The 20,643-nt window shown below is 39.0% G+C and overlaps 1 protein-coding gene across 4 annotated transcripts in view; it reads right to left on the reverse strand.

The window, feature by feature from the left end:
- GAPVD1 (GTPase activating protein and VPS9 domains 1) overlaps positions 1-20,191 on the reverse strand; it is a 31,791-nt gene extending 11,600 nt beyond the window's left edge. Inside the window, exons 1-16 of one of the 4 annotated variants that reach the window (XM_010570699.1) lie at positions 20,128-20,191; positions 13,656-13,871; positions 12,401-13,244; positions 11,024-11,110; positions 9,893-10,027; positions 9,582-9,771; positions 7,594-7,754; positions 6,546-6,675; positions 5,508-5,633; positions 4,479-4,652; positions 4,033-4,095; positions 3,288-3,422; positions 2,586-2,705; positions 2,024-2,101; positions 1,519-1,892; positions 904-991 (exon numbers count right to left, since the gene is read on the reverse strand). In XM_010570699.1, coding sequence (XP_010569001.1) covers positions 904-991; positions 1,519-1,892; positions 2,024-2,101; positions 2,586-2,705; positions 3,288-3,422; positions 4,033-4,095; positions 4,479-4,652; positions 5,508-5,633; positions 6,546-6,675; positions 7,594-7,754; positions 9,582-9,771; positions 9,893-10,027; positions 11,024-11,110; positions 12,401-13,244; positions 13,656-13,840 — 2,890 coding nt within the window. In that variant the 5' untranslated portion in view covers positions 13,841-13,871; positions 20,128-20,191. Of the gene's footprint in view, positions 1-903; positions 992-1,518; positions 1,893-2,023; positions 2,102-2,585; positions 2,706-3,287; positions 3,423-4,032; positions 4,174-4,478; positions 4,653-5,507; positions 5,634-6,545; positions 6,676-7,593; positions 7,755-9,581; positions 9,772-9,892; positions 10,028-11,023; positions 11,111-12,400; positions 13,245-13,655; positions 13,872-16,334; positions 16,352-20,127 lie in introns of those variants that run through there. The other 3 variants (XM_010570698.1, XM_010570696.1, XM_010570697.1) reach the window with 3 other exon arrangements.
- Between the last annotated feature and the right edge of the window lie 452 nt (positions 20,192-20,643).

The following is a 20,643-nucleotide window of genomic DNA, read 5'->3' on the forward strand; positions in this document are numbered from 1 at the left end:
AACAGTTTTGCCTTCCAGGTACAGTACACTCTAGGCAAATACTAGCCAAGGGAGTCAGGTAGCTTCCCAGTTTTATTTACATATTTTTTTATATTTTAGTTTACCAATAGTCCTAACTCAAATATTGGTCATAATGACATGAATCTTTTCTGGCAACTAGTTCCCACTAGTAAGTTCAGGGAGAAGATGCAAAGTCAGCACATTGTGAAATGGAAAAGCAAACAAAGTGGTATTAAAATACTATAACATTATCTAGAGTCACACAGAGACTGCAAGGATTACATTGGTTCTTTTCTAACTGAAAGTCTGTTTTAAAAAAAGGCAAGAATTTCTAATATTGCACACATTGTTCCATCCCCAGTTGTCATTATTCACAGCATGAAAGCAAAATATTATCTTGCACAAGCTTTACTTTGTAAATAGCCAAAGTCTAATTTCCACTCATGCCGTGTTACAAGAGATACCCTAAGTTATCAATATCCTTCAACTAGCACACTACCATCCATAGAGAATTAAGACTAGTTCTCAGTGAAGCTGCCCTGAAGTTAATATCATACAACTACGAAATGACTGGCCTCACATAAGGATTCCAAGGTTATCGAATGATTAAGATAACACAATGCCTAACCAAATTCCTTTCAGCTTACACACCTCTTTTATAGGTACTGCATACTTTATATTTCAATAATTCTTTCTTTACAGCAACACTTGCAATTTTATAAATAAGAATCCTTTATTTCTCAAAATTAAACAGGACAGCTATTACTGTGTAACAAATCTACATCAATCTGGTCAGCTTTTCAAAGTGAAACTGTAAAAGCTTCCCATAAAAGTGACTAAAGGTATAATAAAGGCACCATGCCCTCTTAATAAAGTACCAAAACCAGATGGACATGATCCTACCTTTGGGCATAGCAGACACAAAACGTTTCCTCCACCAGGGCTTGTTTCTGTCAGACTTCTCATCATCACTGTCTTTTCGTTCTTCAATCTGTAGAAGGGCAGAGTCTACATTTGAGCATTTACCATATCAAGTGTAAAGACAAAATTTCTCCTTTACATCAGGTTTTGCTACATTGACTGTAAAAATAAAACTACAGCAGAGCACAGAAAGCCATAGCAGATTAAGTTAGAAATATCCCACCTGAAGAGGGCAGCCTATAAATGCAAAACTAAAGACATGAGGAAACTTAGATTTCACTTATTTCTTTTTTAGAGAAAATTAAGTGTAAAATGCTGCAGCATCCCGAGAAGTAAACACTACAACAAATCTATTTCTGAAGTCCCACCAAATCAAGTAAAGCTCATCCAGGAATTTTAAGAGAAGCCAGATTCATTTAAGCCACTCTGAACATCTGTAGCTTTAGCTTGTAAAACATCATTGGCCAACGTTTAAAAGGTAACAAAAGCACATTGTAATTCCTTGGCTAAACACATTTAACACCAGCTTTCTGGTGTTAGATGCATAATTAAAGTGGGCACGCTAGAAAAAAATAAAACAATAAATAGAAGCCTTACCTCTCCCCTAGAGGAGTCTTTACTGGGAGACGAAGATGATGACTGAGATGCAGCTACCAGAACAGCTGCTCCAGCATTCGTGGTCGGCATAGGAAGCTCCCTCTCCTCATTACCAGGACGTCTGTTCCACCCAGGATCACTCATAGGTCTCCGAACTGATGACACTATATCTGAACTCCTACTGCGGACTAGCCTCTCTGGATAAGAATGCCTCTGCTTGAATGCTTCTAAATCAGTTGGAATTAAAGTGTGAAACCCAAAGTTTGGTAATCGGGCCTCATTACCTCCCATAGCTCCTTCCAAGATCGGTGGATCTGGTGGTGGATGAGAGGGTCTTGCATAGTGTACTTTAGGCCTTACTACAGCTGATGCACCTGCAGTCATAAGCATAAAAGACGACACACACTTTTTTTTTTTTTTAAGATTCTTCCAAATTAGCTGGTACTAACATAGAAGCATTGAAAAATGCCTATTTTTAAAAAAAAGCTTATTCTTTACAACTCACCCTCATTTGATGAGAGAGGGTCAAACAATGCAAGCAAAGAATCTGTCTGAGAAGGGGGAGATGTCAACTGACTGGCTCCTGAAATACAGGGGGGAGAAAAAAAAAAGTTAGTACTGTACCAAGAACTACCTACAACATAAGAGACACTGGAAAAACAGCCCTCAGCAACAAAAGTTTACAGAACTTATATTGCAAAATATTCTTAAAGATATTCTTATATGGACAGATCTCTGTAGTATGCTGAAATGATCAAAGAATTACATCACAATAAGCGGGGAAATCTCGAGGAACAGACCAATTCCAAAATGCAAAAGGACAGTCAATGTAATCAAACTGACTTAGGAAAAGGTGATCTTGGATCTAGTACTCAAGCCCTAGTACTATAAAGTACTGGAGTCTCTTTGTCAAACAAATACACTGCTAGCAAATAAGGAAATGTTAAGCTTAGCCACCAGAACTTTGAAACTGGGAGAAACTGTAAAATTTAAGGATTCTACAAATGTAATTTGTGAGACTTCAGTTATCAGAGATTCTAACTCTCATTTACAGGTAATTAACTTACCATGGGCCGTTTCATCCATGTCAGGACTTGTCACGGAATCTTTTCCCCCGAAGTCAGAGCTACATTCAGACCTCAGGTCCTCAATCTTATTAGGAATATCTTCAGATGTTGCACTAATACCTTACACATAACAAAAGAAGCATCTGTAATAGTCTTTCAGAGAAAAAGGAAGCAAAATCCTGAAACTGTTAAAATGTTTGGTGAACACTGCAACAATCAAGTCCTAACTCACAGTAGCACCTAGAGACATTATGAATTTCTGTACTCCTAAAATAAAATGTTATTTCTGCTCTACAACTGTTTTAACACAGGCATGAATACACTTCAACAAATGGGCATTAGAAAGACACTTCACACTGTTAAATACTTTGCAGAAAACAAAGAACTGAAGTAGATAAGTGCTGATTTACTTAAATAAAAGAAGTTGTGATAATAAAGCTAAATGCAAGAAAGCTAGGAGTTTCTTCCAAATCAATACCCCACTGCTAACCATTCCTATTGCAGCACAGAGTATTCAACGCTCTGCTGCCTTTTTTATTTCTTCTGTAAGATGAACAAAGAATTACTGCTTTGAAAATTCCAGAATGAGTGCAAAAAGTTATTTTATGAGTGAAATAATGTATTAACTAAAGCAAGCACAGCAAAGCAGATACTGATCATGTTCTAACAGAGCAGCGTGTTTTCAGAGACAATTAAACACACCTGATACAACACTGAGGCCTGGTGTACTGGGTCGAGAACTGACCTCCCTTACATCTGTGTCATCAGATGTGCTACCCAGCCCGGAACAGCTTTCCAGTTCTTGTAGTCTTTCCTCCTGTTTTAAGTCTGGGGCCTCTACAAAAAGGAGACAATGGAGAGTAGAGAGAAAAAAGTATCATTACTCAATGCCATGCTCCCTTAATACTCACATACAGAAGGAAGGGGGATACATGTTGATTTAGTATATTAAGTTCTAAGCTAACTCAACCCCTTCAGCAAGAGTTTTCTTCCTATACAGAAGGCAAGACTCTGCACAGATAGCAATGCTCTCTCTATCTGCACAGGCATTCTAAGAAGTTTTTACTGTTTTAAGTATTGTATTTCTTAGATACAACAGTATACAGTCAAATCTTCACTAACCAACATAAACTGTGATCCTACATAGCCCTACTTAACATCACAGGGAAGGAAAGCAAACAGAATTTTGCTCTGCAATCCCTTCTCTCCCTTTTTGGCCCTTAAGAATTTCTTAAGTGACAATAAGTCTCTCACAATGCATTCTATCTTCTCTCTGCCTAGGAAGAGTTTGTCCTTTTAATACTGGAAGTATTCACAAACATTAACTTAACCCTAGGACAGTAATTTCTCAAAGAAAGAGAAGAAGAAGCTGTTGTTTTGCATTACATGCCTCTGGAAGAGTCTTGATTCATGCTAAAGAAATAAGCAAGAACTGCATGATTCTGACCTGAATCACTTGGTAATACTTCCACACTCCATGCCTCACTCGTGGTTTCTGATATGGTTGAACCTGTGCAGGGATCAAGCAACACGGATCCTGAGCCTGGTAAACACAGCAAGCTGCCTAGCATGTTCTCTGCAGCTGCACCTGCAAAAGTAAAGCCAAAGCGTATAGCTAGATATAGGCTTCCTGAAGACAGCTCTAATAAGAGAGAAAAGTAAGAACACATTTTAAGTGTCCTTAATAAAGTAATCATGAAAGAAAATGTTTAAAAGATAGAAATGAGCAACTAAATACAATCCAGGTCATGCACACAAAATCCTCTTAAAGAACAGCTCCAGTTTAATCAATGAAACACACCTATGTAGAAAGGGAGGAGGAGGGCTCTGCAGTCTCACTATTTCAGAGCAAGCATGAAGCATTTTAACATACCAGATGCACCACTGAGTTACCTGCTATTTCTTGCAAGCGATCTTCATCGATGTTTGGATCGAAGTCACTTCCCAAGACATCTGTACTCCACGTTTCACTCACAGTTTCTGATATATCTCTGTCATCAGTCAACCCCATCATATCACGGATTTCGAATTTACGGAGCTTGTCATCAAGATTATCCTGAGTTGTGGCTATGTAAAAATAAAAAGTTCTCAATTTTTTTAAAGGCTTCTCCAATTACTTCTGATTGAAAATCTGTAAAAGTAAATTATAGGGGGGGGGGAAAAAAACCAACACAAACAAAACAACCATCTAATTCTGTCAGGTAAGACAGTGTTTTAAATTAAGGCCTGCAAAGCAGTATACTATTCAAGAGATGCTGTCTGAAAACAGTTTTTAAGCACATTTGAGACATAAGGAGAAAAATCTTAAACTATACATGGTGACCTATCAACTAAATTGACAGACAAAATTAATAAAATTTAGTGCACTATCAAGAAACTGATACAATGCCTGTAAGAACTTATCACAGAAAAGCTTAGGCCTCTAGATATCATTCAAGTCCAAACCCTGTGCTCAAAACAGGGTCAATTACAGCAGGTTGCTCACGGTCATGTCCAATCATGTTTTGAATATCTCCAGGCTAGAGATACCACAACTTCTTTGGGCAACCTGTTCCAGTGTTTGACAAATATATATTAAACAGGAAGCTATCCAGATGCTTTAAGACTACTCCAATCCATATCACCCTATTCCCTGAAGGGGAAAAACTCGGTATCAAGCAAAACTTTACAAGCACTTTCCTATAAAGGACTTAAGCCTCAAAACCCCATGCAACTTCCTTTTCCTAACAACAGACTGCAAGTAGTATTTCTTGAGAAAAAGAAAAAAAAACCAAAATCATAAACAAATGCAAGAATGATTGCACAAGGAAAACTTTTACTTATTTTTTCCTGAACTAGTCCATTTTTCAACCTTTTTCCACAGAAGTCGGGCTTTACCATCTACAGCACCTCAGGCTCTTGTATTAGAGAATGTGCACCTGCCTTGTTCATGCTCTAACAGCTGCAGAGCTTCAACGCCATTGCTCCCAGAGGGGCCTGCGCCAAGCTCTGACACAGACTCCCCTTCTAAATCCAAAGATGACACAGAGTTGGAGCGATTTGAAGGACCTGTAAAAACAGATTTTACTGTAAATCTAATTTGAATAACAGTTCCTAAATACACAGCATTAATAATCCAGGACACAATTAAATAGAAAGATGAAAAGAAATAAAGTAGCAGTTCCAATATAAAATACTGAATTGATGAACTAAATGTGCATTTGCTCTACTCTTGATCCCTATTCTATAGATACCTAACCCACACTGTGATTTGTACTTCCTAGGTTTAGAGTACTAGGCTAACAATAATCTACAAATACATTACCAGAAATGGCTAGAATCTCAACATTACCATACTTAACTGTAACTAAAAAGTCAATAAAATCTTTGCCGTTAATTTATTTATGTGTCCATGAATTTGTTTTCTTATTTTGAGGAGAGAGAGAACAAAAACTAAGCTATGGAAGTTATACAAAATAATGCACGCCAAGTAATCTGTACAAACCTCTTCAATACCACAAATAAGCCTGTGCTTTGTTGCGTGTCTGAGCTTCATATAAAGGAGTTGTCCAGAGTCCAGAAACTATTCTGAGGTATGTAATAGCTTATTAAAACATGATGAAAAATAAGTCTGAGAAGTCTAAGTTTAGAGCCAAGTTAGATTATCTTAATAATTAGTATTGCACTTAAGTTTCAAAAAAAAAAAAAAAAAAAATTAAAAATCCCTCTGTTTTCTTTTTCTAAATACACTTAGTTTTTTCTTCCTAATTCTCAGACTCAGTTATGCCTTTGCAGTTCAAAATTTAGCTCCAGACTTTTTTCTTTGAATGGCTAAGAGAAGAGACAGGCTCTCACAATAAAATAGCACAGTCTTCAAAATGGCAAAGATGACATGCTGTGTTTAACAGAAGTTCCTTTTATAGTTAAGGAAAAAAAAAAAGGGGGGGACAAAATTTCTTCAAGACTTAAGTAGCCCTTCACCTTCAGATATTCCTTCCAGATTATCACTGCAGAGGGAAAAGCGCAAGGTTTTATCAGGTTTACCATGGAGTTTGTTTTCATCAACAGGGACATCTCCTTGTCCGCCATCTGCAAGCTGCATATTTAAGACCTGGAGAATGGGGGAAAGAAACAAGACTTCCTTAAAATAATCTATTTTTCAGATAATTAAATAGTAAATAAAACATTACACACATTTTTTGCATTGTTTTCCCTAGATGTTAATGGCACAATCAAATTTCTAACATACAGTTTGAAAAAAGACAGCTATCTCCAAAGTCAGAGCCTGGGGAGAACGTAAGGTAACCAAGACATGAACATAAGGCAAGTCCTGATAACAACGGAGCCACCAGCTCCCTCATCACCCTGGCAGACTAATATAACATGGAAACTGATCCTTACAAGGCTGCAAAAGGAGATAGTTCAGATTATCTGGCAAGGCAGCAAAGATGAAAGCAGAAGCTGTGCTACGGCTGGTGAAAAAAAACCAGCCCTATACTAAGCAACATAGTCTGAAGGCATTCATGGTGGCACAACCACAGCTCTGCCCTCACAAGAAGCTGGGCCTGTGTGTTTCAAGTCTGAGCTGCCAAAAACGTTGGGATCAGCGTTCTAGTTCTGTCATTCACCTGTGCCACTTGATCCAAAGGACAGAGCATGCAGACAGATAATTGAATCAGTTTCTTTAGGCTCAGAAACAATAGCACAAATTTCCTCTTAAGCATGCTAGATGACAAAGCCTCTTCATCAATCCGCCAGGTTCACTTTTCCTGTGTTAATATACTGCTTTTCACACCTTGCAGATATATTAACTGGGGGGGGACAACGACAACAACACACGTGGACGGGACACCTAACAAAGGGAAATTTGAAAGCTACAATCCCCAAGTTCAGTAAAATAAAGTAAGGATTTTAATTCCCATTCTAGATTTACTACCCGAACTTAGTGTCACAACTTCATTGTTCTGCTATTAGAGAACACAGAAACTGTACGTTTCAAAATATCTGAGACATGATAGTTTTTGCATACCTCATTTTCTGACATCATTCCTGGAGTAATCTGTGGACCTGTCCCCAAAGAAATCACCAGCACTTCTTCCGGCTGAACTTCTGGGATAGTCTCCTGGGAGGATCCTTCATGATCTCCGTGCTGATCCATTAGAATATTTGATCTACTTCTGCTACGAGTTGCTAAGAAAGTATTTTGAAATATCAACATCAGAAAGCTTTTCCTTGTTTGAAGAGGAAAAAGACAATACAATGCAAATACAGAACGGCAATGTTTTGAATTAATAATATGCATACTAAATAAACTTACAAAATGAAAAGTCATATTAGACTGAGAGATGGAACTAGTGTTTAAATTTGAGCACTGAACTGTGAAAACTTTCAACATAAGAGTTTAGAGAAACAAGGTATACTATGTCCTGTTTGCCTACACAAATACAGTTTACTCCAATCACAGAAAGACCCTTAATAAATTAATTGAGAAAATGAAGAAGTTTGTTACCAACAAAAAAAGGTCTAGGTTCCTGTGGTTTATAACTCTGTTTAATTGATTTATTTAGAAGCTTTTTCTCCTAAAAAGCAGGGAAATCTTATTGTAACAGGTGCATCAAACTCAGACACACAATTCAATACTAGTTGGTTTACTTTGATTATTTTGTGACTCTTCATTAGCCTTTCCAAGTAGCCTCATATTCCCACATTTGGCACCGCGGAAGGAAAAACATCCACATGGAATTAAGATTTCTAAGTATGGCAGCATGACACCAGTTATTTCTTTATCTGATTCGGGGAAAACAAGGCAAGTGTGCAGAAGTCACAGCCAAATTCTGATCATCACACAAAGGCGCACAAGGTCTTTTTAAAAACTACATGTACATATGAAATGAGTTTCATATAGAAAACAATGAAGTCAATCTGAAAAAGCAACTGATTGCCAAAGTAAACCAGAGGCATGCTTAGTCATGTGTTATAAGTAAAAGTTTCACAGTGAAGAATGGAAAGAGGGCATTACCCACCAAAAGGGGTTACTAGAGTTATATGAGCTGAAAGATTGGTAGCAGAAGTATCCCAGGCAGTAATGGCTGCCAATTGCTGTCCTGGATTTCGAAAGCATTAAAATGAAACAAAAGAAATAAAAACTTTGAGCAAAAACTATTTTATACCATAAAATAAATGCTGTTGAGCCACTACTTTATAGGCATAAGACCAGAACCATTCAGAATTAGAGTTAAAACAACATGGGATAGGTTTGTTTTGGGGTTGGTTTTGTGGGTTTTTTTGCCACTTATCAGGCTCTACATATTTTTATCCTGTTAGACACTAACACCAAATCTCTCAAACAAAAATATCCCATGTGGTCATATTAATGTAAATATACACTGAAGGAGAGTAGCACACTTCCTATTTTAAGAGGAAATATTATTGAAATGGAAAAGTTCAAGACCCAGAAATCCTATTCAAAAAGAGGACAAAAACCCAAACAAACGTAAAATTGCATTACAATATACTAACGTTTAGAATTAGACTGGGCAAATAATGGAGGAAGAAGAAAGCTTCTCTTCTCAGCACATACTCTAAAAGTTCTGCTCTTGCTTTTTCATCCTCCTCCACATTTGCTCTCTTCTGAGAGACAGAAATTTGAAACTTATTCTATCCCACTAATTAAATGTCATTGCTTCTATCTTACCACTTTCCTAAGCAATCTTCTCTCCTAGATCTGCTTCCCACCTTCAAACTTTCCCTTTATTATCATTGCACTAGCGTGACTACCAACCACTCCAGCGTTTTTCTCAAGTTCAATCCAGAGTGATGAAACTCACCATGCTTGCATCACAAAGTAAGGAAGTTACCTGGCTTTCTATGCAAAAGAAAATTCTTCACCATCTACACAGAAAAAGTAAGAACTGAAGGTGTAGTCCAAGAGTAGCCCCAAGACATGACTGAAAAAATGGCACAGAAAATGTATCAAGGTATCAGAAATCATGCAAGAAGTCTGCTCGCTCTCCTTACCTATCGGTAATCGATTTTTTTTGTTAGCTGGAGTAGTTGCAGGAGAAAGTTGTGGGGTATTATATGGAGTCATTTCAAGGCTGCTGCTTTTCCCCGGTTTGTTCTGGGGTAAGTTTGCCAGCAAGTTTTCCAAAGCCATCCGATCTTCCTTAAGTTGATCGCTTGACATTACATTCCGCATAAAGCCAACCTAAAAATTTACAGTTAGTCTTGGTAAGAATTGCAGTGTAAATTATCAGCCTTGTTTATCCTATCTGTAAACATATGGGGACAAGTTTATACTACTCTTTTTTAAGAATTTAAGATATTACCAGAGTAGTTAGCTGGCTGTATGTCATGTAAACCACTGTTCTACTCAACCCCTCCAGAAGGTTAACAGAAGACATTGGAGGAGTTTCAACAGCACGCCCATCGATTACTACATCCAGGAAAGCAGCAACACAGCTCTGCAAAGAGAAGACATAGTTTTTAAATGAGACACCATTTACTACGGTTTGGAAAGAACATAAGTTACAACAAGAGTTAAGTAGTTTACATAATGATGTAAGTTTTGTTTCCTACTTTTAAAATCTTAGGATAAAATACCATGTATCATTAAAATCACTGAAGAGCAAGCAAGGAAAGCACGCAGTTTTAGCATTTCCTTCATTCCTTTTCTGCATTCAAAAGTATTATTTATTTAAGTGTCTTCTTACAATGTTTTAAAAAATTAAACTGTTTTATGGCAATTAAACTGCCCCTTCCTGAAGAATCTACTGAGCACAGACTAAAAGTGAAACAAGGAAGCAACACACAATATCACTTTCTAATCTGATTGAATGCTACTTGTATAATAAATGTGTAACTTTGTATGATGACTATGTAACAATTATAGTTAGCAAAACCCTGGAAGTTACACAAACAAATCAACAGTTTTTTAAACATATGGCAATACATCAAAGATCATTAGTTTCACTGTTCCTCTGGTGAAACTAATTTCAGTATTGCTATGGATGATTCATCCTAAAAAAGGAAAAGCTGAACAAAAAAAAAAGCAAAACTACGCAAAAAAGTGACAGAAGTTACTTGCACTAACAAATTACTTGGTGTTAAACCAGATTTCATACAAAAGTTGTCTTCAGATCAAAGTGTTTTCTTTAGATTCAGTAGAAAAAACACAGACAATAATTCAGCATGTCAGTTTAAAAGGTAACTTGCTTTTACTTCTTTTTTTGTAGTTTCTTTTGAGAAGTATTATGTCAGAGTAGAAGCAAGAATCCCCAACCCTTAACTCTAGTACTCAAGATTTTGTTCCCAGCTTTGTGCAGGATTTAATCTGTCTTTCAGTACATGTAACTTGGAAGTTAAACGCTCAGAAAGTCCTTTGCAATGTCTGACACAAGTGACTGCAGAAGGAGGAAGTACACACACAAGTCTTAGCTTTTTTTAGTCTGGGTTCTTACTTTGTCAAATTTAGCAAGGTTACTCTTCATGCGCGGATCTCCCTCTTCAGAACCCGTCATTGCCAATTGCTGCAGAAGTCTCCCAACCTGAAATTAAAAAGAAGTATGAAGAATAAGCATTTCAAATCATCATCATGATGAACCCGATTATAAAAAATAGTTTAAAAAAAATCCTCCATTCTAAATTTTTTTTCCAGTTAATACTCCGAGAAATACTCCTGACTGAGTGGACAGTCTTAAACTTGCTTTCAGGGCAGAAAAAATGCAAGAAGCTTTAGAAAAAAAGCAGTCATTGCATTTACCAAGAAAATTTGCACACACAGTATGCTATGAGCATCCATACTTCCCCCCCTTCCCAGGAACAAAGCATGTTTTGTTTTTACAACACGTCAGAATTGAGAGTTGAATCTAGGTCATCTTAAACCTAGAGACTTTAACAGGCTATATATATTTTACTAAGAATATGTTGGAAGATAAAAAATAGCAAGAGGGCTAACCCTTGTTTCAGAGCATATATTCCTTATTAATCTCCAACTGCAAAACAACTCTCAAATTTAAAGAGCTGCCAACTGCAAGCTCTCCTACAACAGGCAAGCAATGACACAGGAGAAGATTGCTAATGTATTTTAGAAAAACACTGGCAAGGCCCTATCAGTAACAGTCTAGTGAGTAAAACTCACCAGAAGGATTATACTGCGAGAATCACTTGCTGTCCAGTTTATAGACAACATTAAAAAGTAGGGTTTGTTCCTTGTGTGGTGAATATCCTCAGTCAGACAAGCATTGCTTAATACCTTCAGACTACACCTCTACATGCTATCATTAAATTGCCCAAGTATTTGCACAAAGACAAAAATTTGTCATGAGGCCCGGGGAATACTCTAAGGTCTAATGAAACAGTAGATAGCTACCCACCAGAAATACTGGTCATTACTGCCAGACAAGAAGGTTTTTTCAGCAAAATATTTCATTATTTTGTGCAATACCTGGCATAATATTTAACATTAGCAAGAACAGCACAACATTCATTTACACACATTCCAGAATTCATCTTATAGTCACTTTTACACTTTAGCTTCCATCCCTTATAATAGCTTTTATAAAGTACATTTGCAACTCTTTTAAGAGATAAAGGAATACATGCTATCAATTTTTTAAAGTCAATATTTTAAGCAAACAGATAAACTTTAGAGCATGCCTTTTCAGCAACAATTAACACAAATATTTTGCTAGCATTTGTCTTATAGGTAGGAGGGACAGTACCTTTACATCTACTGTAGTAACATCAGTTCTAGTGGGGGGGAAAAAAAAAAAAGGCCAAGAACTTTTTTTTTTTTTTTTTTTTTTTTTTTAAGACTACTTTAAAGTGAATCATACCTGCATCAGATTAAATCTTGCCACTTCATTTATAGGAGCATCAGAAATGATCCCATACTGTTCTGGGTTAACAATTGCAGGACAGATGAAACACGCTAGAAGAAGATCTGTGCACATTGCTCTGACCTCCCCAACCTCCAGCCTGTCTACGCACGAGAGCGTTTTGTACATTTGTGACACAATCCATCTCAAGCTGTGAGGAAAACAGTAAGTGTTTTGTTTGAGATAGCCAATGAATTTGTTCACCAAGGTCACCAGCTTGGCCTCATTGGAGTCAACCATCTCTTGGACTCTTTGCTTGAACTTTTCTGTGCCTTTCTCTCCAAATAACTTTTCCTGTTGTACTGGAGAGAATCTCTCAATTAGCTTGTTTGGATCAGTTTCCAAGTGGTCTTCATCTTCAACCAGAAGCTGCATGATTGGCTCATGTAAAGTTGCAGTAAGAAAAAGTTTTGCAGAAAAGAGTCCTTCAGAGAAAAGTTTGAATAAGATGCTGAATGCACAGGTGCCTCGTCTCAACAGCCGCCTAGGGTTGTCACTTTCCTTGAGTTCAAATTCAATCAAGTAACGAAGGACCTGGAGGAGGTAGCTCTCATCCTCCTGCATGATGCAGTTGCCATAAATGGAGGTAAAGACTGTGTGAATGACACTCTGAGTGTTGTCCTGGTTAAGCTTCTCTCCAGCGACCAGACAGGATGCAATAAGCCTAGGGTTCTCTCTCAATCTGTTTAGGAATTCTCCATAAGCAGTCTCCTGAAATCCCAACTGCTTATATCCATCCACAAACTGCGTGTCCTCCAGAATTTTAGCATGCTGGCAACATTCAGCAGGAGAAGCTTCAGCACTTTAAAGAAAAACATTGAAACAGTTTAAGTAACTCTTAAGCAAACAAACTTCATAAAAGATGCTACATGGTCAATCTATTAACAAGACTACAACCAAGGAAAAAAGTCTTTCCGTACAGTTAATACAAATGATTTGCAAATTCAGGAATAAGGAGAATTTGCTGCAATAAACTATGAACAGACGCAAAACACACACATATATTGAAAAAAGGTAGCTTAAACAGCCAACAAGTAAGTTTCAGGCGAGTCAGATTTCCTAGTTGAGATCTGCTTTAAAAACCTTACTATTTTTACGATTAGTACAGCAAAAGACTCCAGATACCAAATGCGAAAAATCTGATGGATTTGCTGCAATTCACAGAAGTGTAGGAGCTTGTTCTTGCCAGGACCACCCCCACCCCTGAAATCACCTTGTTATGATCAGTCTGTCCAAGTTAATCCTTTGCTGCTTGGAAATCCATGCTGTGCGGTACAGCTTTTCAGCTGTCTTCAATACATCTGCATTGAGCCTCTGAATAAGTTGCTTTTCTGAATTTACATACAGCCGTTCCTGCTTGAGGTGATGAGCTAGCGTGTGTATATCCAGCTTCACCATCTTGGGCAGCGAGCGGGTTACACAGTACTCACTGAAAGAAAGAAAGAAAGAAAATGAAACAGGTGAATTACAACTGTTAGGGAACAAGTTCTGTTAGCCTCAATGAAGTGATAAGCAGGTCATAAACTTACACTTAGCAGTAAATACTGCTGTGCCCCTTCCATGGTAGCATATTAATATGTTCTCTCAAATCCACAGCCCACCACTTAATAACTGAGTCACTCCTTAATGCAAGGTTTCCTAATTGCCAATTTCATTAACCCCTTGTTATGTCAGCACATCAGGGACACCTGCATAGTAGCAAATGGTATTTTCAACTCACACTCATGAACTGAAATAGTAATACAGTACAGAGCTACAAAACTCCTGCACCACACCTCCAATACACAAGGTAAGAAACGGGCCGTTATTGGAGAGATGTGGCCCTTGCTGCAGCTTAAGTGACACAGGCTTATGGAGATGAAGAGGGGTCCCGTTCCGACCCACAGTCTGGTCAACAGGCAAAAAGATTTCTGCACTTACTACTTTGTCCTAAAGCACGCCCACGTAACGCAGCACTATCCAAGTACTTGGGTATGGTTATCTCTGGCCTGTTAAAACAAATGACCTCTCTCACCTATGCATAAGAAGCACCAAGCTCCCAATATTGGTGTTTTCTGCTAAGATATTTTAAATAATAATATTACTTATTAAAAAAAAAAATTAAATAAAATCAAGGAGTATCAATACCCAGATAAGGCAGAAGTTGGAAATTAAGTCTAGAGACTTTGCTCAACAGTAGAACTCATTCAGAAAAAATTCCTCAAATATTTCAATTCAGAAGAATATTTCTTTGGGCCATGATCCAAAAATGTTGTTTTAAAGAGAGAAAAACTGAAACAACCGTAGGCTTTCATAGCACATCAGGGACAAAAATCTACACAAACTACTGTTACGTTGCAATGTAACATCAGCTCTAACTTCGTAATTAGAGAGCTTCTTAAGTTACCAGTTAGCAGTTAAAGACTACCACACCATTCAAAACAAGCTCAAGGAGCTAATCCATCTAAAAATGAACTCTATGGAAGAAAAAAAAACATCACCTGCATTAATGCTGACAAGGGAAGGGGCAGAACCATGCAGATCAGATTATGTTTCCATGGAATTAATGATTAATTGCTTTACATCTTCTTCCCCACCAGAACTAACAGCTACACTAGCTGATTTGGGAAGAAAAAGGGGTTGATCCAGATATAATGTGTAACAGCTATCTGTCAGATATATTGCTAATGGATATATGTCAGAGCTGTCAAGGTGTCTGGCGATGAACCCTTCAAAGCCATACTACAGTTAAATGAAAAATTTACTTCCCACAACCTGTAGTGACTCTTGAGGAGCCTTGCTCCACAAAACCATTTAGTCCATGCTTGAGAAACTACAAATAATGTAGTTATAATGTACAGCCTAATGCTCTCCCCTTTTAGTGTTTTAAAGATCTGTGGTTCACTGCTCAGCATAGCAGGAGATGATCCTCTCTGAAGAATACAGATTAGCTCCCTAATTAGGCACAGGTTTTACATTTGTTGGGATTTTTTCAGTGTGTGGAGAAAGCCTGATAACCAGGTGCAGTGACAACCATCACTGAGTTTTAACCTCACAACCAAAACCCTAGCAGAGACAAAAAGAGATGCTGTCACAAGCCTTCATGCATAAAAAATTGCAATCTTCTTACACCTGATGGTTTGAAGGCCATTCCTAGCAAATACAGACAACTGTGTATATAAAGCTCTCAAACAACCCCCCCCCAACCAAAAAAACCCAGCAACCCTAATCAGTGGTTACAGCTGATGCATCCAAAAATGAGATTAAGCAAGGAACTTGAAGGATGCACTAATTTAGATGTTTTTAACTAGGACTGTCTCAACAAAAAGAAACACTGACATTACTGCCACAGTGCTCTGAGAAACAAATAATGACTTCTTGCAAGAAATTTATTTTTGGTTCCAGAATTTAAGGGCTCGCAAAAAAAATAGCAGTAAACTTGATACTGCCTGCAAACACAACAGTAACTAGTTATTAGGCTATAAGCTACTAGTATCAGCCAGGAAGAAGAGGTTGTATCCATAAAAACCATACATTCACAAGATCTGCAGAACTACCTTCTGTCTTTTCAGATGCTTTCCACTGTAAGGCTGTACTTAAGAGTAATCACAGTTTATCAAAACTTAACAGTTTTAGTTGACATTTTCTGTTTTAAGGTATCCACCCACCGGCTCCACTTTTCTGGACAGAAAGTTCATCCAAGTGGTTCTCCTGCTTGTAAGCAAGTTTTGAGAAGGAACAGGGGACCCACACGGGGTATCCCCTACGAACAGCCTGTTGACTTCGCCCACGTTCCTATGCCTTTGCCTTGCAAAATCTCAAAACAAGTTTCTATTTTTGCGTCACTCGTTATAAACACATTTAACAGTAGACAAGCCCATTAAACGGCTTCTGAGGTGTCTCATATACTTACAAGTAAAGTGATTTCTCTCACTGTTTGACTCGATTTTTTTTTTTTTTTTTTTTTACTAGAGAAGATGTTTTCAGCATCAGGGATGGGCTAAGCACTCTGACAGCTTTCAGCCTCTGAGGAAAGACCATTCTTTTCTCCCCTGGCCCAAAGGTGGGAGTGAACTCCAAAAGCCCAGTCAGCAAAAGAGACAAAGGTGGCCTGGAAACAGTACACCTTTTCTGTTAAAAGTTATGATTATCAAAACAGCAGTTAAATTGCTGGTAACCTTTTCTGGAGCTACGGACAATTAAAAAAAAAAAAAAAAAAGAAATCAGTTAATACTCAGAAAGCATGTAAGACTCCCACACAGTCCAGAGACCTAATACACATGCATATAATCCACTTGTCCAACAAACAACAAGAGCAACAAAAGAGTAGAAAAGGTCAGACTACTGCAAAACAATACTGTACCATTCACGATGCCACCTGAAAAAGAAAAAGACAGCATGGGCATCGCACACACTCGGAAAGTGAAGTTACCACCTAACACACAAACGATTTGGGCATCTCCTCATGGCAGAGCATCACAGCCATTAAACAGAGACACTGAAGCACTGAGTAACTGTGAGAAACTGCACTCTACTGTGCATTCTGATCTTTTGCAAACTAACTGCCACCATGAACTTCAGGCCCAAAACAAAACAAAGCTCCAAAGGCTACCATTACCCACACCTGTACTTCTAAATGTACTGGTCCCATGACTACCTGATAATATCCTATCAATTGGACACTACCCATGTGTCTATCTTATCTGTCTCTACTGTAGAACACCATAAATAACGAAAGCAAGAGAAGAATTGATTAGGAACTGAACCGCAGCAGGTTAATAAGTACCACTGCTTTGTCAAGAACTATGAAAATCCGCAAGATTTTCCTGTCAATCCGCAGGAAGTCAACTGCACAACAGCAGTTTTTACCCTAATGTACAAGAAAAAGGGATCTGCAGCTTCCCCGTTTTTACAATCCTCCATAAAAATTAAACTAATTTGACTGCTAGTGATTGCTACTGAAATACACCTCTATGAAGAGGAATGCCTCATTCACTCCCATTTGCCAGTTTTGAAAAATGAATTATTCTGAAGTCACACAAGTATAGCAAGCAACAGTGCAAACAACTTTTGTCTCCACCTTAAGTTTCTGGCAGACATTTGAGAACACTAGAGATGTAAAGCCGGTAGTTTAAAACACACAGCACTCCAGCAGGCTTCAGACCGGCTATAAAGAAAACTTGCAGCATAGTAAAGAAAACCCAAAAAACCTAGTCGAGCAAGATGCACACGTTATTACTCTTCAGATACCAGTATTGTTAACACAGCCAGTCTTGAAAGAAGAAACTGTTGTACCACTAACACACCTACATGATACACACTGCTCCCCTCCAAAAACCTCTTCCATTTATAATCAGTATGAACAGACAACAGTTGCATTCTCTGACCTTCCCAGGCTGCACAACATTCACTCCACGCCAGCATTCGGGACAAGAGCTTTAGAGGCAATTAGCCACAGTTACATATTTGGTAACACACCACAGAAGGCAGCATTAGAGCAGAGCAAGCGGCGGCAGCTTCAGCTGGTACTAATTCCAGAAAGTTGTTTGTCAGATTACTTTATCAGTTTCTCATAAACAAAAAGGTGCCCATAATTGCCAATTACCTGCTTTATGACTACCACACACCATACCTGAAATAATCGATGTCTGTACGCAGCTGTATAAAGGAGACAGTTTAGGAAATTTAGATACCCAACAGTCTGCTGTGGCTGAAGAAACAACAGATATTAAATAGTTCCTGCTATGTGCAAATTATTTTTCAATCCTGACAATTTTATTTTGATATGAAAACATTTCAATTTTTTGTCAGTTATTTCAAGACTACTTAGTAACCTACTAAAAGCTGCGACACAGTAAGAGAAGCTTAGCACAACGATTCAAACAATTTCACTTCATGGTGCTCCACCATACCAACAACAAAGATTACATGACCTGACAGCATCTAAGATGTTTTGCCCTGCTATCTGCATGACATAAGTTTGGCTGAGAACCCAAGACAATCTATGCCTTTGATGAACGCAGGACACAGATTGCTTCCTACATTTAAAAGTCCTGGAAAACACTACGTTTAATCCTTAGGTACTGAACTCCACCTTACAATGTACGTGGGTTTGTACCATGGCACACAGGAACAGGCGACATCTCTGTTGAGTATTTCTGCAGTTCAGTTGACAGAAAAGAGATTAAGTAAAATAGTAAATACTGCTAGTACACCAGATTCTTCTTCCTCCTCCAGTGTTTCCTGCTCAGGGTTATTTGCTCCTCCTGAGTCTTGCTATGCAAGACCCGACTTCCAAAGCAAGTTTGGGCAGATCTAACGCACACAGGGCAGGGCAGGGCAAGGCAAAATTGAAATCACTCCATCCTACTGAAAAATAATTCCTAAGAAAGCTTGAACAGCTTCCATGCTAATTCACATCAGATGAAGTACCTCTTTCTTCATTAATATTTATAGTAATAACTAACAAGCCTTAATTCTTTATATAAGCTAACAGCCTATCTCCCAAAGTTGAGCTAAAAAAAGTCCATTTTGCAGTAGGGTAGTTCACCATGACCTAGGACTTATCTGCTGAACTCTCACATTACAGTACCCACCATCTCAAAACACGCATACAACATGCAAAATGCATTTCAATTTGCTACAGTTCAACTATCTAATCAATATTTATAAGAAACTCATACCTCAAGTCTGTTTCTGCCCAGCGGCTGCTCTGCAGCTAGCACTGAACATACTGTCTATCCAGCAAGATTTATGTGCAAGGTGCACCTTGTTTCTCATGCCCCTTAACAGAACTTATCAGTAATGCACAGGATCGGTTGGCTACTAAATTATCTACTACGATATTACGGTGTTGCATAAAATCAACAAAAGCATATAACTGTGCCAAAATCTCCAGTTGCTTGTAACGCTAGAAAGAGGAGTTCCCCTTACATAAGGAGCCATACTAATAAACTGTTAGTCAGAAGAAGTGCAGAACTTGAAGGTGCTCAAACTGACAAAAACAACCAGCTCCCAGCCCCTTCTCTCGAGAGTAGCTCCCTTCCTCATCGTGCAACATCCCATCTGCAGTCCACCATGAAGGGTAACTGCTACTAAGGACAGAGTATAAGGACAGAGTATAGGACTTATACTCCAGGACCTGACAAATCTCACATTGAAACCCTCATATGGAGTATCTTAAATATTCTGGAACCCTCCAAGGCAGCAACAGTTTAGAAGTCCATTTCCTAAAACCACCATCCTGCTGCTTTTACAGAAACACAGTATTTCAGGTTTCATGTACTGCCCATGCCATTCCTCCCTCCATCATCTTCAAACTGCAGCTTCTACTTGTGAGTCAACTGCATCGTCCACAAAAATAGCATTCTACCTATCAGTAAGGGTAGTGTCACATGCTCGATTTGAGCGCTTCATCGTAACGGACGGCTCTGTTCCTTCAGAGCATGGTATCATGACTTTGCAAGAAAAAAGACCGACACTCGCTTGATCAAGTTCTTCAACATTAAGGGTCTATCGGGAACAAAAAAGGGAAGTCACAATATGCGTCAAGTTACAAGTTTTAAACCTGCGTAACAGAAAGCCACAAAGGAGAGACGCCAGCGACATTCTCACCGAGCCGCTTCGACAGCGACTCGTTGCCCAATCCCACAGTGGCCGAGAGCAGCGAGGGCCCCAGCCGCCAAGTGCTTCAATTTTTCAAATACCTCCGCAAACCTCAAGAACTACCGGTTCTCAGACACACTAACATGGCAGGTAGGACTGGCTCCGGCCGGAGGCGGCTGACAGAGGGGAAAAAAAAAAAAAAAAAAAAAGGCACAGATAAACACTCGAGGAAATCTTAGGGCCAACTTCGCTCCGTGCCCCCCCTCGCCGCTCCCACGGCGCCAGCCTTTCCCCCCCCCGCCGCAGACCCCGCACGTGGCTCTGGACAAACCTCCCTCCCCGGCGCTGAATCCCAGCACCCCCACACCCCGCCGACCCCCGCGGCTCGGTCCCCGCGGAGCGCTGCCCCCGCCTTCCCCGCTCCCTTCCCCTGAAAAAAAAAAAAACAACAAAAAAAAAAACCGAAGAAGGTTTGGTCAGGCCCCGGGGCCGGCGGGCGGGCTGCGGGGCGGCCTGGCCTCGCCTTCCTCGGCCCTCCTCCTCCTCAGAGCAACGCGGGGCGAGGGAGAAGCCAAGCGGTACGGCGGAGGAGAAGAAAGAGGAGAGGAAAGCGGGGG

This window comes from Haliaeetus leucocephalus, unplaced genomic scaffold (genome assembly GCF_000737465.1).
Source record: "Haliaeetus leucocephalus isolate CR32 unplaced genomic scaffold, Haliaeetus_leucocephalus-4.0 Scaffold306, whole genome shotgun sequence".
Lineage (NCBI taxonomy): Eukaryota > Metazoa > Chordata > Aves > Accipitriformes > Accipitridae > Haliaeetus > Haliaeetus leucocephalus.